Source organism: Zootoca vivipara, chromosome 7, assembly GCF_965207765.1.
Source record: "Zootoca vivipara chromosome 7, rZooViv2.hap1.1, whole genome shotgun sequence".
Lineage (NCBI taxonomy): Eukaryota > Metazoa > Chordata > Lepidosauria > Squamata > Lacertidae > Zootoca > Zootoca vivipara.
Genome location: NC_142590.1, coordinates 6,905,549 through 6,922,280, shown reverse-complemented (window position 1 = coordinate 6,922,280; position 16,732 = coordinate 6,905,549). Strand labels below are relative to the sequence as shown.

At 44.0% G+C, this 16,732-nt stretch overlaps 1 protein-coding gene across 1 annotated transcript in view; it reads right to left on the bottom strand.

Annotated features, from left to right (window-relative positions):
• Positions 1–10,754, bottom strand: part of LHX4 (LIM homeobox 4) — a 46,876-nt gene extending 36,122 nt beyond the window's left edge. Inside the window, exons 1-2 of the mRNA XM_088673578.1 lie at positions 10,691–10,754; positions 9,270–9,441 (exon numbers count right to left, since the gene is read on the bottom strand). Of these exons, the coding sequence (XP_088529704.1) occupies positions 9,270–9,441; positions 10,691–10,754 (236 nt within the window). The remainder of the gene's footprint in view (positions 1–9,269; positions 9,442–10,690) is intronic.
• Between the last annotated feature and the right edge of the window lie 5,978 nt (positions 10,755–16,732).

Below are 16,732 nucleotides of genomic sequence, written 5' to 3'. Positions count from 1 at the left end.
AAATACCCTGATGTTGGGAAAGATTGAGGGCACAAGGAGAAGGGGACGACAGAGGATGAGATGGTTTGACCATGAGTTTGACCAAACTGTGGGAGGCAATGGAAGACAGGAGTGCCTGTCGTGCTCTGTCCATGGGGTCACGAAGAGTTGGACACGACTAAACGACAACAACAAAGCAACTGCAGCATCCTGGTGCTTTGGTGAATTCTGGATGGATCAGCTACACACACACACACACACACACACACACACACACACATCAGGCATTCCCTCACCCAGCTGTCTTTTCCCTTCACCCAAATGCACAAGGATTAACGGGTTTTGTGAAGGTCCCGGCATTTTTGTGGGAATTGGAGTCTATGGAATTGGGGTGCTGATTCCATAGTCCCGGCCTGCCTGATTAGGACTCACTCACATAGCTGAGTCATTTACAGAGAAGTTGCTCCCACAAGGCTGGGAAAGTGAATACTGTAAAAGGCAACTTAGAGATGCAATATTAGAAGCCAAAGGCCATGCACAGCTGGCCTTACACGAGTGGGGTTTGAAAGAGGGAGAAAGAGAAAGAGAGAGGGAAAGTGATACATTTTTAATTACAGTAACTTCAGTTGGTGAAGGAGTCCAGAATTTAGATCTGCCTACACACATTTCATTTTTAACTTGTACTCCACTTTTCTATGTTTTTAAAAACAAGGCAGTTTACAAGTTGAAGAAACAACAAAATGGGCAGCAAAGACCACATACCTAATAACAATCTGATCCAATACACAAAAAGTCATAATATAACTTTAAAATAAACAACTTGCATCAAACAAAGCCATACAAAAATCTGTTAAAATATAGTAGTAGTAGTAGTAGTAGTAGTAGTAGTAGTAGTAGTAGTAGTAGTAATATTTATACCCCGCCCATCTGGCTGGGTAAAGAGTAAAATTAAAAATCAGCAAATAATAATTAAACAGCTTACACTTAACAATTGCAATAAAGAATTACTAAACTATAATCAATAAAAAGAATGGCAAGTCACATGCATAAAATATCCCCAAACATACAAAACCATGTAAAAGGATCAAATTGAGAAACAAGGACACACAACTTACATATTTTTAAATATATATATATATTCCTGAACTCCTCTTTCCAACTGCTTCTGTTGTTCTCAAAGGCAGGACAAAGACTCTTTCCCCTCACTTCAACCGGTGATAATTAATTCTAAGCTATAGCAAGGTTATTTACTAATGATGACTGTTTGGTAGTAATTATCCAAACCCCAAACTTAGCTGTTTTAATGCTCAGCCCCAGAGGCTCTGGTGTCCCCTTGGGGTTCATGAGATTACAGTGAAACTAATATAGAAAACAGTTGGGAAAACTGATCTTTCTCTAAGGTTTCCACCACATGCTGAAGAGCAAGCCACTTTTCAGTTAAAATGTAACATTAAAAACAACTTGCCTCTTCCACATGCAAGTAGCTGTAAACATCAAAGAACCTCCTGGCTGTGTGTTCATGGGGCCCTATAGCTTTGGTGAAACACAAGGGGACAAATGCGGAAGCTGAGTTTTAGTCTGGAAGCCTTTCAAGCCTCTCATAGGTTGGCCATATCAGTAAGAATAAAACTCTGGTGGGCCTCAAGCATGAAGAAAACCAGGATATGTAATGTATCCTTAGCACACAAAATTTAAGAACTACTGACATTAAGTGTGAAGTCAGATGTAACATTTTAAAGAGTAACAGAGCCAGCTTCACAGTGCACCACAGTAATTCAATGTATCTTTTCCTCTGGAGTCAGTGCTAGGATTTTCAGTGACTTTTAGTTTAATAGGGCAATCCCAGCTGTGGGGGGGGGGGCACCTACTGGCTAGCACCAATGCCATCGACAACACAATTCCCAGAGAAGGTATGCTATTGTTCTCTTTTAAGTGATTGCATTAAAAACAAACCTTCAATTTTGTTTTATTTTAGGTAAATCAACGAATACAAGCTGCTTATAAAAAAAAAACAGAGGAGGTGTCATGGTTCAGTCTCTAGGATCTCCAAATAAAAGACCTCAGACAGCAAGACTCGAAAGGACCCTTCTGCCCAATTGTCAGCCAATATGGAGGTAGATAGACCACCTGCCTAAATAAGTGCAAAGTGCAAGACCTTTCCATATGCACCGTCACTCAATATATAACAGAAGGGACAAAGCTAATCCAGCATTTGTCTTGCTGACATGTCAATGTATAAGGCAAGCTACGGTGCTGAGTTCACACTGTGTGTGAAGAACCAGCTAAAATAGCTCTTAAAATCTGCCAGTTTTTACCTCAATCCTTCCTGAAAGCCATGTTAGATGTGTTTGAAGAATTAAACATTTCATGATTAAGCTATCTGTTTCTTAAACAACCGGATAGGCATGCATCTCCTTACACATAACTGAGAATTTCCCTCCTTTTCCCAATGAAGCATGCTGTGTAATTCAAAAATCAGCGTGCTCTTTTGCCCACAGAAATGGGTCCACTGCAATGTGCATTGCCATGACTATTTTGTGTCCTCCCCGTGCCCTGCGCCCTGCCGTCAGTCCCCACAGCAGGCAGACAGGGCACCAGCTGCCTACCAAACTAACTGGGTCACTGAGGCTACAATCCTGTGCATGCTTACTCAGAATAAAGTCCATCTGTTTTAAATGAGGCTTACTCTCAGGTAGCTTTGCACAGGGCTGCAGCCTGAGATACTTTACCTGGAGCTGATCCCCGAGGCGCCATGCCCTTGTTCCATCAGTCCAATCCATGCCATGCCTAGGTTCCCCACACCTGCAACTGAAGCAAAGCAGCTGCAAGGAGCAGATCAGGTTTTGATGAGGAGAAATATTGAAGTTAAAAGGGATTTATTTCTCTTGCAAAACAGCTTGGAGGGATTGTTATACAGCGGTACCTCGGTTTAAGTACTCAATTGGTTCCAGGGAGCCATTCGCTCCCCGAAAAGTACTTAAACCGAGCAGCAATTCCGCACACACGAGAAGCACCAATAGAGTGCTTCTGCGCATGCGCGGACTGCGCAGATAGCTTTTGTGCATGCGCGTGCCGCGGAACCCGGAAGTAAATACTTCCGGGTCTGCGGAGTACTCATACTGTAAGTACTCAAACCGCAGTGGACGTAAACCGAGGTATGGCTGTAGGCTGGAGGGTGTCTTAGGTTAAGCCACTGCGTGACTCTGTACAGGAAAGGTGTTTGTGTTACCCCTTTGCCACTACTTTAACTACTAAAGCACTACTAAGTTCCCTTTCTGATGCTACTGTGTGGTGACTGAGTTTGCAAAGAGGTCTATCACTGGCCAGCCAAAGTGATGAGCAAGCAGCATGATGCTCAAGCAGGCCCTCACGAACACCTGTCCTGAACCCAAAAACAAAGACTTCACACCCAGGTAGATGTCCCAGAAGGGTATAATTTTCTTGCTGTATGCTTGTGAAACATGAACCACTTATAAACGCCACCTCCAACTCCTCGAAAGATTCCATCAATGGTGTCTCCAAAAAAAATTATACATCACTTGGGAAGAGAGGCAAACTAATGCCAGTGTACTAGAAGAAGCAAAGATCACCAGTGTCGAAGCAATGATTCTTCAACATCAACTTCGTTGGACTGGTCATGTTGTGGGGATGCCTGATTATCGTCTTCCAAAGCAACTACTCTACGTTACCTTCGGGTTGCGAACACGGCAAACCAGGAAGTGTATACTTCCGGTTTTGCTGCTCACACATACGCAGAAGCGCTCTATCACACCACGCACGTGCGCAGAAGTGGCGCCTCTAGATGCGGACTTTTCAGGGTACGTACGGACCCCCGGAACGAACTAAGTTCGTATCTGGAGGGTCCACTCTATTATGAACGTAAAATGGAAAGCGTAATGCTGGTGGTCAGCAAAAGAGGTTTAAAGACTCTGTCAAGGGAAATCTTTTAAAATGTAGTATAAACACTGACAACTGGGAAACACTGGCCTGTGAGCACTCCAGTTGGATAACAGCCTTTACCAAAAGTGTCATGGACTTTGAAGACGCTCAAACTCAGGATGAAAGGGAGAAATGTGCTAAGAGGAAGGCACACTAGGCAAACCCTCACCGTGATCAACTCCAGGGCCGGCTCTAGGGGTAGTCTGGGTGGCGCGGGGCGCCAGGGCGCCAGGGCGGCGGGTCGGCAGGAGGGCGCTGTGCGGTGGAGCCGCACGGAAACCATGCTACGTGCTGTGCCCACCCACCAGCCACGGGGAGAAACGGGGCGGGGGCTCCGGAGTGATCTGCGCACCACAGCGCCAGGACGCCCAACCTGCTTAAGACAGCCCTGATCAACTCCCACCCAGAAACCTATGTCCCCACTGTGGAAGGACGTGTGGATCCAGAATTGGCCTCCACAGTCACTTGCAGACTCACTGTTAAGACTGTGTTCCTGGAAGACAATCTTACTCGGCTACGAGTGGTCACCAAAGAAGAAGAATCGTATAATTTTCTTTTCCCTGGATGACTAAGTGGCTGAGATGAGCTTCCCAACCCAACCAACTAGCTGCAGAAAACAAGGTCAATCTCTGTAGCTCCTCCAGAATCATTCTTCGCTATAACCGGGAGGAATCTATTGGCACTGTAGCTCCCTCTTGGCTGGGCCCAGAATAGTTATCTGCCTTCTCATCAACCCTAAGATGAGTTACTGGAATGGAAACAGAAGCTGCTGAAGGGACTGAGGGAGAAAACACAACTTGAGGAAGCCTCAAGTTAACACCATCATGCTCTGTAGCTGGGGCCCAGAATATGAGATGCACAAAGCTGATGATGTCACTTGAAACACCAGCTCAAATTCTGCAAGCAGGGGAGAAAGAATATGTCTAATAGCACCAGTTAATTGATATAACAATACTCCAAAAATAGTTTTGACATCAGCCAATTATTTGTTTCAAATAAAAGCAGCTAGATGAAGCTTCTCACACCTCCGTGCAGCGGGCAGAGCTTGTCATTGCCACCTTAAAACTGCAGTTTAATTGGGACATAATAAACTACTTGAAGGCCTGAGGATTTCTCTTCCGTATTAATTAGGCAATAAAGAAAAAGGCACCTTTTGCCCTTGATTCTACTGGACACCTCTTTAGAACCTTCAAACAGACTGTCAGATAAAAGGATAAAGAAAATGTATCTTATGTTTAAAGGCCATGCTTCATTCAATAGTAAACTGCCAAAAGATAGGGAGAAAAAACAAAACAGCATCTGAGCTTTGACTGCTCACAAATCTTCTACTCAAGGTGTGTCTACCAGGAGTTCCTTAACCCTATGCACTGAAATCCGAACAAAAGAGGGACAACCATGCCCTTTCAATGGATTAGGCTGAAGCCTCGTAAACATGAAAGAAGACAAACCCACCATTCAGCTTCGTCCACCAGGGTAACTCAAAGCACATCCTCCAGACCAAACTGTGATCCATAGACCACCAGAGGTATATGAGCCTGCTTCAGGTGGTCTGTAGCATGTGTGTGAAGAACACTCATCACATTAAATATCTATATTGGCTTTAATTGCGTTGAATTTTGCATTTCATACACAGCATCTAGCACAGCACACTACAGCTAAACAACCAGTAAGTGGTCCGCAGAGAAACTTTGCAATTTTCAAGTGGTTGAAGGGAATGTGGATTTGCTCTAGGCAAATGCTTCACTCTCCTTGTGGACTCTTAAGGTAATTATATTACCGGTATTCATTTAATTTCGAACTGCAGCTATTGCAGATGCCAAGGGCTTTCGTAGGAGTTTCCACAAATGGAAACAAAGCAAAAAACAAATCCTCATGCCGAAACCCCATGGGGAATTTGTTTTTATTCATTTATTTGACTGTAGTAATATGCTCCCTGTTGTTGCTCTTGGAATGCTTCCTTGACCCTCCAAAGCCTTGGGGAGACAGAGAGGGAGCTCTCAACAGAGAGTGTTTTATTGTGTATTTCGATGCAGTGAACGCCCCTGAGATCTTCGGATGAAGGGCAGTATACAAATTTAATATGTACAATAAAAAATAGCTAAATAAAACAGTTTGATCCTGACTTTCTAGTGCTTTCCACAAGCACTAGAAAGGCTATAGATGAGAAGAATTGTTGTCCAGAAAAAGAAGACCCAAACATCACAGACAGCAGGCAGGTTTGGTCTGGAGAGAGGCATGACTCCTTTCCTTCAGAGGACCCTGCCTAATTCTTTAGGAGCAGGGCTGGATTTAGGTTTGATGAGGCCCTAAGCTACCTAAGGTACAGTAATGGGGCCCTTTATACGTCCAGCTGTCCTTTGTCAACAGCAAATTGTCGCTGTTTTTGTGTGTTGAATATATGCTGCATGGTAATTTATGGCGCCTGCTTCTTGGGAGAAAAGCAATGACAAACCTAGACAGCATCTTAAAAAGCAGAGACATCACCTTGCCTACAAAGGTCCGTATAGTTAAAGCTATGGTTTTCCCAGTAGTGATGTATGGAAGTGAGAGCTGGACCATAAAGAAGGCTGATCGCCAAAGAATTGATGCTTTTGAATTATGGTGCTGGGGGAGACTCTTGAGAGTCCCATGGACTGCAAGAAGATCAAATTTATCCATTCTGAAGGAAATCAGCCCTGAGTGCTCACTGGAAGGACAGATCCTGAAGGTGAGGCTCCAATACTTTGGCCACCTCATGAGAAGAGAAAAATCCTTAGAAAAGACCCTGATGTTGGGAAAGATTGAGGGCACTGGGAGAAGGGGACGACAGAGGACGAGATGGTTGGACAGTGTTCTCGAAGCTACGAACATGAGTTTGACCAAGCTGCGGGAGGCAGTGCAAGACAGGAGTGCCTGGTGTGCTATGGTCCATGGGGTCACGAAGAGTCGGACACGACTAAACGACTAAACAACAACAACAATTTATGGACCTAATAGGCATCTAAAGCCATTTGCACATAACAAAATATGTATTTTATCAAAGTAATTGTTGAACTGAAGTACAATTAAGAAGTATATTAATAGTGAAATACAATTAAGAAGAATTATATTAATACTGAAATAATTATTAAGCTTTAATTGCATGTAGGTTTTATTTTATTTGTTCTTTATCTTATTTTTGGAAATGTACATCCAGGTTTTTTTCCTTTAATTTTTTGGGGGGCCCCAAGAGAGTGGGGCCCTAAGCTATAGCTTGTTTAGATTATACATAAATCCAGCACTGTTTAGGAGGCACCTTCCCTGTCAGGAATACCCCACAACCAGGGCCAGTGCTATCATAAGGCCAAACGAGGCAGTCGCCTCAGGCACAGATCTCAGAGGGGCACAGTTTGATACAGACCAGTTTTTGTTGTATTTTAGAATTTTCAGATAATATTTTACTTTCCTTTTCTATTTTGAAGAATTTTATCATTTTTAAACTAGGGCAGAAACTGGCTTGGCAGTGGGCATTTGCCCATAACAGCATCTGGGGGGAAAAACCAAACATGCAAGTAAGTCAAGTTCTTTTTATGTATGGAGATAGGATTCTGCCCAATTGCTCCTTAAGAACATAGGCCTGTTGCTGGCTTCCAGTGCTCTGTTCAATGAATACAAACAGGGCTGGATTTCGGTTTGATGAGGCCCTAAGCTACTGAAGGTAATGGGGCCCTTTAAATGTCCAGCTGTCCTTTGACAGCAACAAATGGTTGCTGTTTTTTGTGTTGAATATATGCTCTATGGTAATTTATGGACCTAATAGGTATCTAAAGCCATTTGCCCATGCACATAGCTGCCAAGTTTTCACTTTTCTCGCGAGGAAGCCTATTCAGCATAAGGGAAAATCCCTGTAAAAAAGGGATAACTTGGCAGCTATGCATGCAGGATGTAGGCACCCTATATATAGAAATGAGCAAACCAGTGATATTTTAGGGACCAGGCTAGCAGGCGGGGTCCGTTACTTACAACATAGGAGCCTACACAACATAAAACACTGTTGCTGTATGTAGGTTTTATTTTATTTGCTTTTTATCTTATATTTTGGAAATATACATGTAGGCTTTTTTTCCTTTCGTTTTTTTGGGGGGGAGGGGGGCCAAGAGAGTGGGGCCCTAAGCTATAGCTTGTTTAGCTTATACGTAAATCCAGCACTGAATACAAAGGGCGCTAAGATGTTCTACAAGTACTCCTTCGTTTGCTATTAACTTTTATTTTATCACACTTGTTTCATAGATTAAATGGCGCAAATATATTAAGCTACCTTTACTGAGGATTCTGTTGATTTGCACTGGGTTAGGGTGGGCTCAGCCTGGTTGAAGCTGACACCCACTTCCAGTTAACTTCCTTGTTATGGGTTTGGTTGAACATTAGAACTGGGAGAAGAGGGAGAAGCGTCCCAGCAGAAGTTATTTGCATAGGGCTATGGGAGTCTTGCTAGTGCCACCCTAAACATGTCTGCTCAGAAGTAAGTTCTCAATAGCTATTTCAATCCTCCCCAAGAAGAAAATGTTGGCCGGAAAATACATACTGCTCTTGCTGCCCCCATCTGCATACCTGCCAAGTTCCTCTCTGGAAAATAAGGGACCGGACCGAAATTAGCATACTGGAAGTACCGCGGCGGCCATTTTGGAACTGGGCGGAGCATGCTCAGAAGTGACTTTTGATACTGCCGTGCCCAGTTCCAAAATGGCTGCCGCACCAGAAGTCGCGCGGCAGCCATTTTGGAACTGGGCACAGCAGCATCAAAAGTCACTTCTGAGCATGCTCCGCCCAGTTCCAAAATGGCCATCGCGCCAGAATAAACGGGGGGAAACTAAAAAATCCGTTTTTTCGGCTGGGGACAGCTGGAAAAACGGGGGTTTCCCGGGGAAAACGGGAGACTTGGCAGCTATGCATCTGACTGTAAGGAAGTAGGTATGTTGGATGGAAAAACAATTACATTGGCAATAATTATGTCAAGTGAGCAAAACTGGAGCTTTCTATGAAGCAAGCAGGATATCTATCTATATATCTGTATAAAATAAATACCATTGCCATGGGAAGTTGCCACAGAATCAGAATATGATATTAATAAAAAATACCCAATTTCACTTTTATCAAGAATTTCATAACAGTAATATTTACAACAATCCTGTATGTTAGGTCTGCATTATCATCATGGTTTGCCTGCTTGCCCTTTCAGTCGCTATGTGATCTCTCAATTATTCCAAGCGAGAATGGTATGTTCAAGTATCAGCAAACATCTCCCTTGAAAGGAAGTGAGATTGCATATCCTGCAGCTACTTAGAGGGCTAGCAAACTCCCCAAGGGGAAACTGGAAAGTTCTCTGCACCTACTTGAAGAAGTCTTCTTTGCAATAGACGCTCCCGGCTCTCGAGAAGCAGCGATCTGCCAGCTGCATTTGGCAATCTGCACACTTGAGGCAAGAACCGTGCCAGTGGCGGTCGAGGACTTTCAAGATGAACTTATCCAGGATGTGCTGGTTGCAGCCGGCACACTGGGGGATCTCTGGCGGAGGAAGAAAGAAGATCAGCCAAAAACAAAACCACCCAACAACACTGCAGAACAAGAGAAGACTTCAAGGCATGACCATTTTTGACCTAGAGGGATAATGACAGCAACCTAATATGTTGCTTGAACAATTGAAGTGGGGAAAGGTGTATTGGAACTGCTGGTTCAACATGTATAACAAACAGAGCTCCTAACAAAAGGATATCTCACATTCCTCTGCTGTTTGCACACCATTTCTCTGTCTGGACTTACCATCCGTACCAATTTGGTCACTTCTCTTGGTTCGCTACATGAACTAGCCTCGAACCAGCACAAGAGCTCGGGCCAGCCTCCACACAGCTTGTAGGGGCTAGTAGCCGAGATCAGCTCTTGCCTGCAGAACTGTGACACAGAATTTATTGTGAAAACCCATCCCTGTGACTTGCAGGAATTGTGGTAAATATTAAAAACAGGCACACCCTGGATCTCTTAGCCCATGTCTCCTGCTTTAATTGCCGTGCTGTTGTTTTGTGGCGTATTTTAATTATGGGTGCATATATAGTGGGAATGCTTTATTGTGTGTATATTTTCATTTAAAAATGTTTGTATTTTGATGTTCATATCATTGGTTATTATACTTGTAAACAATGAAATGGCCATCGTCTGAATCGGGGCGTCCAAATATTGCACCCCTTTATTTATTTATTTTATAATTATTTTTATTGATTTTTCAAAGAAAAATACAAAATAGAAATAGAAAATACACAAGAAAAAAGAAGAATACAAGAAAAAATGACAAAAAATGAAAAAAAAATTCTATACATCCTTAACTAATATAATTCTTATATCAGTGACTTCCGCCTTCCCACCCACCCACGTTTCTAATAATAACTATTTCAGCGCTCACGTTTTCAACATTCTTCACTTTTTCTAATATCAAACTTCTTATATCTATTATCAACCCAATTCTTATTTTAAATCTATGCATTTATACATTAGATCTTATACTCTAAAAATCACAAATCTTACTTCTTACTTCTTTAAACTATTGTTTCTATAGCATCTTTGTACTTCCACAACCTTTATTGTCCATCTTTTAGCTTATAATTCTTTTCCAAATAAGTCTTAAATTTCTTCCAATCTTCTTCCACCGTCTTCTTTCCCTTTTCGCCAAATATTGCACCCATTTAACAGCTTTGTCCCGTATATACACTGATTGAACAAGCACTGGAGGTGGTGAGTGGCAAGATCCTTTGGGGGCCCAGACCCGCTGCCTGCCCCCCAAATGTCCCCAGCTTGCCGCTCAAGGTGACTGCCTCACTGAGCCTCATGGGCTGGCTGGCACCGGGCGGAAAGGCCCTGTATAAATTAAGATATATGTCCAAATAAGTAGATCTTGATAGGATTGCCATTCCCCTCCCCAGTTTAAGCCCAACAACTACAGAGGCCTTCTGCCTATATATAAACTCTCTGTCTGCAGGCAGAACAGGTAATACTGATGTGCATATCTGTGTGTTCATCTCTATTTCTATCCGCCTATAGTTCGAAATAATGGAATGTGTTGTAAAAATCTGCCAAGGGAGATTACCCAGTAAAAGCAATGCACATAAATTCTGGTATACATGCCTGAAAGAAGATTGATTTCTGAAGAGTCAGACGGTAGAGCAGGTTTAGTGTAATATTGCAAGAGATGTTTATGCATCAGAGCCCTCCTGTTTTGCTATCCTCTTGGGTAGCTCTGGAGTGGCAGGAGACTGGCTCACAGTAAATATCAAGGATTTGTTGCCTTTTGATGCTGCTACAAATCCTCTGGACGGCTGGGAAACACTTCTCAGGAGCAAGAGCGATGGAACCTTTTGTATTGAAATCCAAATGAAACAGCCAACCTGATTGGCTTATTTATTGAGGAGCTTTCTATAGCTGGAGACAGGCATTGGTTTTGAAGAGAACTGAAGGTGGAATGATAGACCCATGACTGCTCCTGCTGTACAGACATAACCAGCTACTGTCTCTGTAGTCAGGGAGCATGCAAGGTTCTGTAGTCCAGGGGTCAGCAAACTTTTTCAGCAGGGGGCCGGTCCACTGTCCCTCAGACCTTGTGGGGGCCAGACTATATTTTTTGGGGGGGGGGAATGAACGAATGTCTATGCCCCACAAATAACCCAGAGATGCATTTTAAATAAAAGGATACATTCTACTCATGTAAAAACATGCTGATTCCTGGACTGTCCGCGGGCCAGATTTAGAAGGCGATTGGGCCGCATCCGGCCCCCGGGCCTTAGTTTGGGGACCCTGCTGTAGTCCATCAAAAACTCACAAGACATGTTTCTCCAGAGATGACCATGGGACAAAGGAAAATGGGTACACTATATCGTATACCTGTATCTATTTTTAAATTTACAAACAATTATCAAACAACCAACATAAAAAGAGAATTCTGAAGAATATCCTGGACTTCCCTCCTCTCCTTTGGGGGTCCTCATATTAACCTTTTCCTCCTGCATCTTGTCTATTAATCCACATCTATTAAATCTCCATTATAACCAAAATTCAACACTGAACTACAAGTGTTATTCCCATCCTACTAACAGTTTTAATTGTTTACAATGGTCTTTAAGGTAAATTATATATTTTCCCCATCGTATACCTGTATCAAACCAGCTTCAGCTTTTCAGAGCAACTGTCTCCAACTGTCAACACAAAGGCACCAACCATCAAGAACTGAGGCTTTTTTCAAAGACCTGTGAAAAATGCTGTTTAAACTCATTATGATTACCAAAGCACATTCAGTTCCAAAATCCACAGGTGAATGCAATTCACTTCTAGATTGCCCTGCTGTTCCTCCTGTCTCCTCCACCAAACTCTTTGTTCTGGTTTCACGTTCCAAAACATTAGAAAAACATAGGAAGCTGGCTAGACCAAGTTGGACCCGTGGCGCATTTAGCTCAGTATTGTCTGACTGGCAGCACCTCAACTATTCTCTACAGGCATCCCCAAACTGCGGCCCTCCAGATGTTTTGGCCTATTACTCCCATGATCCCTAGCTAACAGGATCAGTGGTCAGGGAAGATGGGAATTGTAGTCGGAAACATCTGGAGGGCCAAAGTTTGGGGGTGCCTGTCTCAGCAGATGCCAAGAGACCTTCCGCATGCAAAGGCTTGCACAATACCATTCGCTCAGCTGCAGCCTTTTCCCAGAAGAAGCACCGAAGTGAAAAATAAAAAGAGTGCTTCTGGCCATCTTTGATCAGCAAGCAAACAGAATGGTCCTTTTCAGCAAGCCACCACCTGAGCAGCTTTGAAGCTGTTTAATGTAGGGTTTAATTGAACCTGTTTAATATAGGGTTTAATGGGACGCAGGTGGCGCTGTGGGTCAAACCACAGAGCCTAGGGCTTGCTGATCAGAAGGTCGGCGGTTCGAATCCCTGCGGCGGGGTGAGCTCCCGTTGCTCGGTCCCAGCTCCTGCCAACCTAGCAGTTCGAAAGCACATCAAAGTGCAAGTAGATAAATAGGTACCGCTACAGCGGGAAGGTAAACGGCATTTCTGTGTGCTGCTCTGGTTCGCCAGAAGCGGCTTTGTCATGCTGGCCACATGACCTGGAAGCTGTACGCCGGCTCCCTTGGCCAATAATGCGAGATGAGTGCACAACCCCAGAGTCCCTTTACCTTTACCTTTAATGTAGGGTTACCAGATGTCCCTGTTTCCCGGGGACAGTCCCCTCGATTTGCAAATAAGTCCCCGGTCAAATTCCATCCCCGGAATGTCCCCGGATTTCATCTAATGTCCCCGGGAAACGCAGCAGCGGCAGTCTCAGCAGCCCGGAGCAGTTGGCTCAGGCTGGAATCGGGAGCTGCTTGGAAGTCCCCATATGATGGTGGTGCAGAGGCTCTAAGATGCCTCCACCTTCCTTGACCCCAGCAACTAAGCTGTGAAGGGAGGCTTCATGCTGCCTATTGGAGCAGCCTCCCAACTCCTACTTGCGTGCAAGCAGGAGCGGGGCGGGGATCTCTCAGCTGTGAAGGGAGGCTTCACGCTGCCTATCAGAGCTTGCGTGCAAGCGGGAGGAGGCAGGGATCTCTCAGTTAGGCAACGGGAAGCCTCCCTTCCCAGCTGAGGGATCCCCGCCCCCTCCTGCTTGTACGCAAGTAGGAATGGGATTCCCCACCACCACCACTGAAGAACCAACAATTCAGGGGCTGCCCAGGCTCATGGAGAAAGGAGATAGAAGCCTCGGAGGAAGGGGAAACGTGGCGGTTGAGGTCAAGGCGGTGGCCGCCCCTCTGCCACCGCCATCGCTACAGCATCAATGTCCCTTATTGATTGATTGATTGATTGATTGTGTCCCCGAATTCATTGAAAAAATCTGGTAACCACTCTAATGACTCTGGCAAGGCCTTTCTTTTTCTTTTTTAAAGAAAGGAGTGAAAGCAGTGGGTTTCAGATGACCCAGTGGGGATCATGTTGTTCTTTACCAAGTCACTGCAATATAGCAACCCCAGCCACACGTCCCAGCAATGTGGCTGGGAAGTTGTGCTAAGTAAATCCTATCTGCAGAAAACGTTGTTGTGGAGAGGGTTGGGGTTAGTGCTGTGCCCTCGTCTAGGGATAACTATTGCCAAAAAGGGAGCATTTGTAGAATGAGTCAGCAACCAAGTTGCACAAGAACAATTTAATTAGATGGTTGCCATTTTTAAAGGGGATGTAGTACATAAGTTGTACACTGTCCTCCTTAGTTGTTTGACTACCGATAAAGACTGCTGATGCAAAGCCTATTCAAAGTCAACTCGGAAGACAGCCCCAACACCACCTATTGGGGGCTGAAGGAAAAGGAGATTTTTTAAAAAATGTAGCCGGTGTAATGCGTTTTACTATCAGATTTCTAAAAACAGGACTATCCCTGTGAGATTCCTTAAGTCAAGGGTAGTCAACATGTTAGCCTCCAGAGCCTGTGGCACTCCAGTTCCCATCAGTTCCAGCCAGCATGGCCAATAGTCAGGCATCATGGGAATTGAAGGAAATGAGCCCTGAGCGCTCACTGGAAGAACAGATTGTGAAGCTGAGGCTCCAATACTTTGGCCACCTCGTGAGAAGAGAAGATTCCCTGGAAAAGACCCTGATGTTGGGAAAGATGGAGGGCACAAGGAGAAGGGGACGACAGAGGATGGTAATTGATGGACCTAATAGGTTTCTAAAGCCATTTGCACATAACAAATGGGGACGACAGAGGATGAGATGGTTGGACAGTGTTCTTGAAGCTACTAACATGAGTTTGACCAAACTGCGGGAGGCAGTGGAAGACAGGAGTGCCTGGCGTTCTCAGGTCCATGAAGAGTCGGACACGACTAAACGACTAAACAACAACAAATCAAAGTATTTGATTCGACAAAAAGTGTTAATAGCATGGAATATTTCAGGCAGCAGCAGACTGGAGTGGCAAATTCAGGAAAAGCTTTGCCTCCTCTACTGTTTGGCAAGACTGCTGCTTTGCGTTAGATCTCAGGCTGGATCTAGACACATCAAAAAAAGCGTTTCAGGAAAACACATTGTAAACTTTGTAATGGGAAATCACATTGGCAAAAGACGGGAGTCCACAGCGCCACCTGGTGTCACTGTGTTATAAAACGCTTTTCCTTTACTAGTGTAGCTGAGCCTTCAGTGTCCTCCCCACTGACCTCCAAAACAATAACTGATTCCCCTCTCCATCACTATTTGTTTGTTTATTGCAATGCTGAGATTCTGCTTTACCAGCAATGACCCTTACGATAGCTCACAATAACGAAATTTAAAATTAAAACAATCAATCACATTAGATGGAATGGCCCTGCCCAAGGGTTATTGATTGTTGCTTTCCTAATCCATCCCACCTGGTTGTCCCACATGGCACAAAACGGAAGCCCACCAAAATGGGGCAAAAGCTTGAACGGCGAAAGACTAAAAGAAGCAGGAGTCAATAAAAAATCTATACGCCCGCTTTGTCTTCTTAAATAGAATTGTCTTTTGCGTGAACGGCTGCCAGGCCAGCTCTTCCATTGCTATCATAGGCCTGGCAAACAGCTTTCATTTATCTAATTTATTTTAACTAAATTATTTAACATAACAGGAATCATGTTAATGGAATTCTGCATAGTGACCAGATTAGAGTCTAGCGCTTTAAAGCAACAAATGTCTCCAATTCACCTCTGAGCTAACACCATCTTATTAAAATAAATATGTTTCCCTCTGCATTTGCCTCTCGGTAGACATTCAGCGCAATATGTAATTGGATTAGCGTTGCTGCTTAATTGACTAGCTACAAATTCATTTCCCTCATTTGTCCTCATGCACCTTCCCACTCGCCCACCCCAGACACACCTCCAGGACTTGCCAAGATCACAAAATGTACAGGAAAAGGAGTGGATTTAGAATAATAGAATCACAGAATTGGAGAGGTATCCCAAAGGTCATCTAGTTCAACCCCCTGCAATGCAGGAATCTCAGCACGTGGCCCCCCCAATTGAATCATGTTGGTTGATCCACAGTAGAGAAGTAATAAGCTTTTGAACTAGCCTTCTACAAAAAGGCAACAGGAATTAACCCTCCCTTCTTCTTCTTCTTTGTTTATTATTTGTGTTTCTTAAGGGTTCGAAGACTGCTCTACATTCAGAAAACGAACAGTGTACAGAAGTGGGATGTAAAACTATTGAAATATAAAAATTGAACTGGAATGTAAAACTGCAGAAATAAAATAGACTGGCAGTGTGATCCTAATTGTATCTACTCAGGAGTAAATCCTATTAAATTTGTTGGGGCTTGCTATGGGGGTTAGGTTTATGGCCTAATTTGAGAAGGTTTGGGAGAAAATAGGTTTTCAGCAAATGAACTGGTAAAGGTAAAGGTAAAGGGACCCATGACTGTTAAGTCCAGTTGCGAACGACTCTGGGGTTGCAGCGCTCATCTCACTTTACTGGCCGAGGGAGCCAGCGTTTGTCCGCAGCCAGCTTCCAGGTCATGTGGCCAGCATGACTAAGCCGCTTCTGGCAAACTGGTGCCACAATACTGTATTAAAAAGCACATGCTCAACTCACAGCATGCTTTATCTAAAGTGGCATGTGGCAGAATCGACAGGTTTTCATTCACAGGTCAACGTAACCGGGTTGGGATGTGGAGAAGAGATGGCTCCTCAGATACCCTCCTGCAGAACAATAGAGGGCTTTCCGTACCTTGAATGTAGTTCAGCAGCAGATTAGCAACTAGTGCAATGCTTTTAACATAAAGCACATTTAGTGCTCTAGTGCCTTGAGCCCTTAGCCCTGAAACCAGACCCTCCAA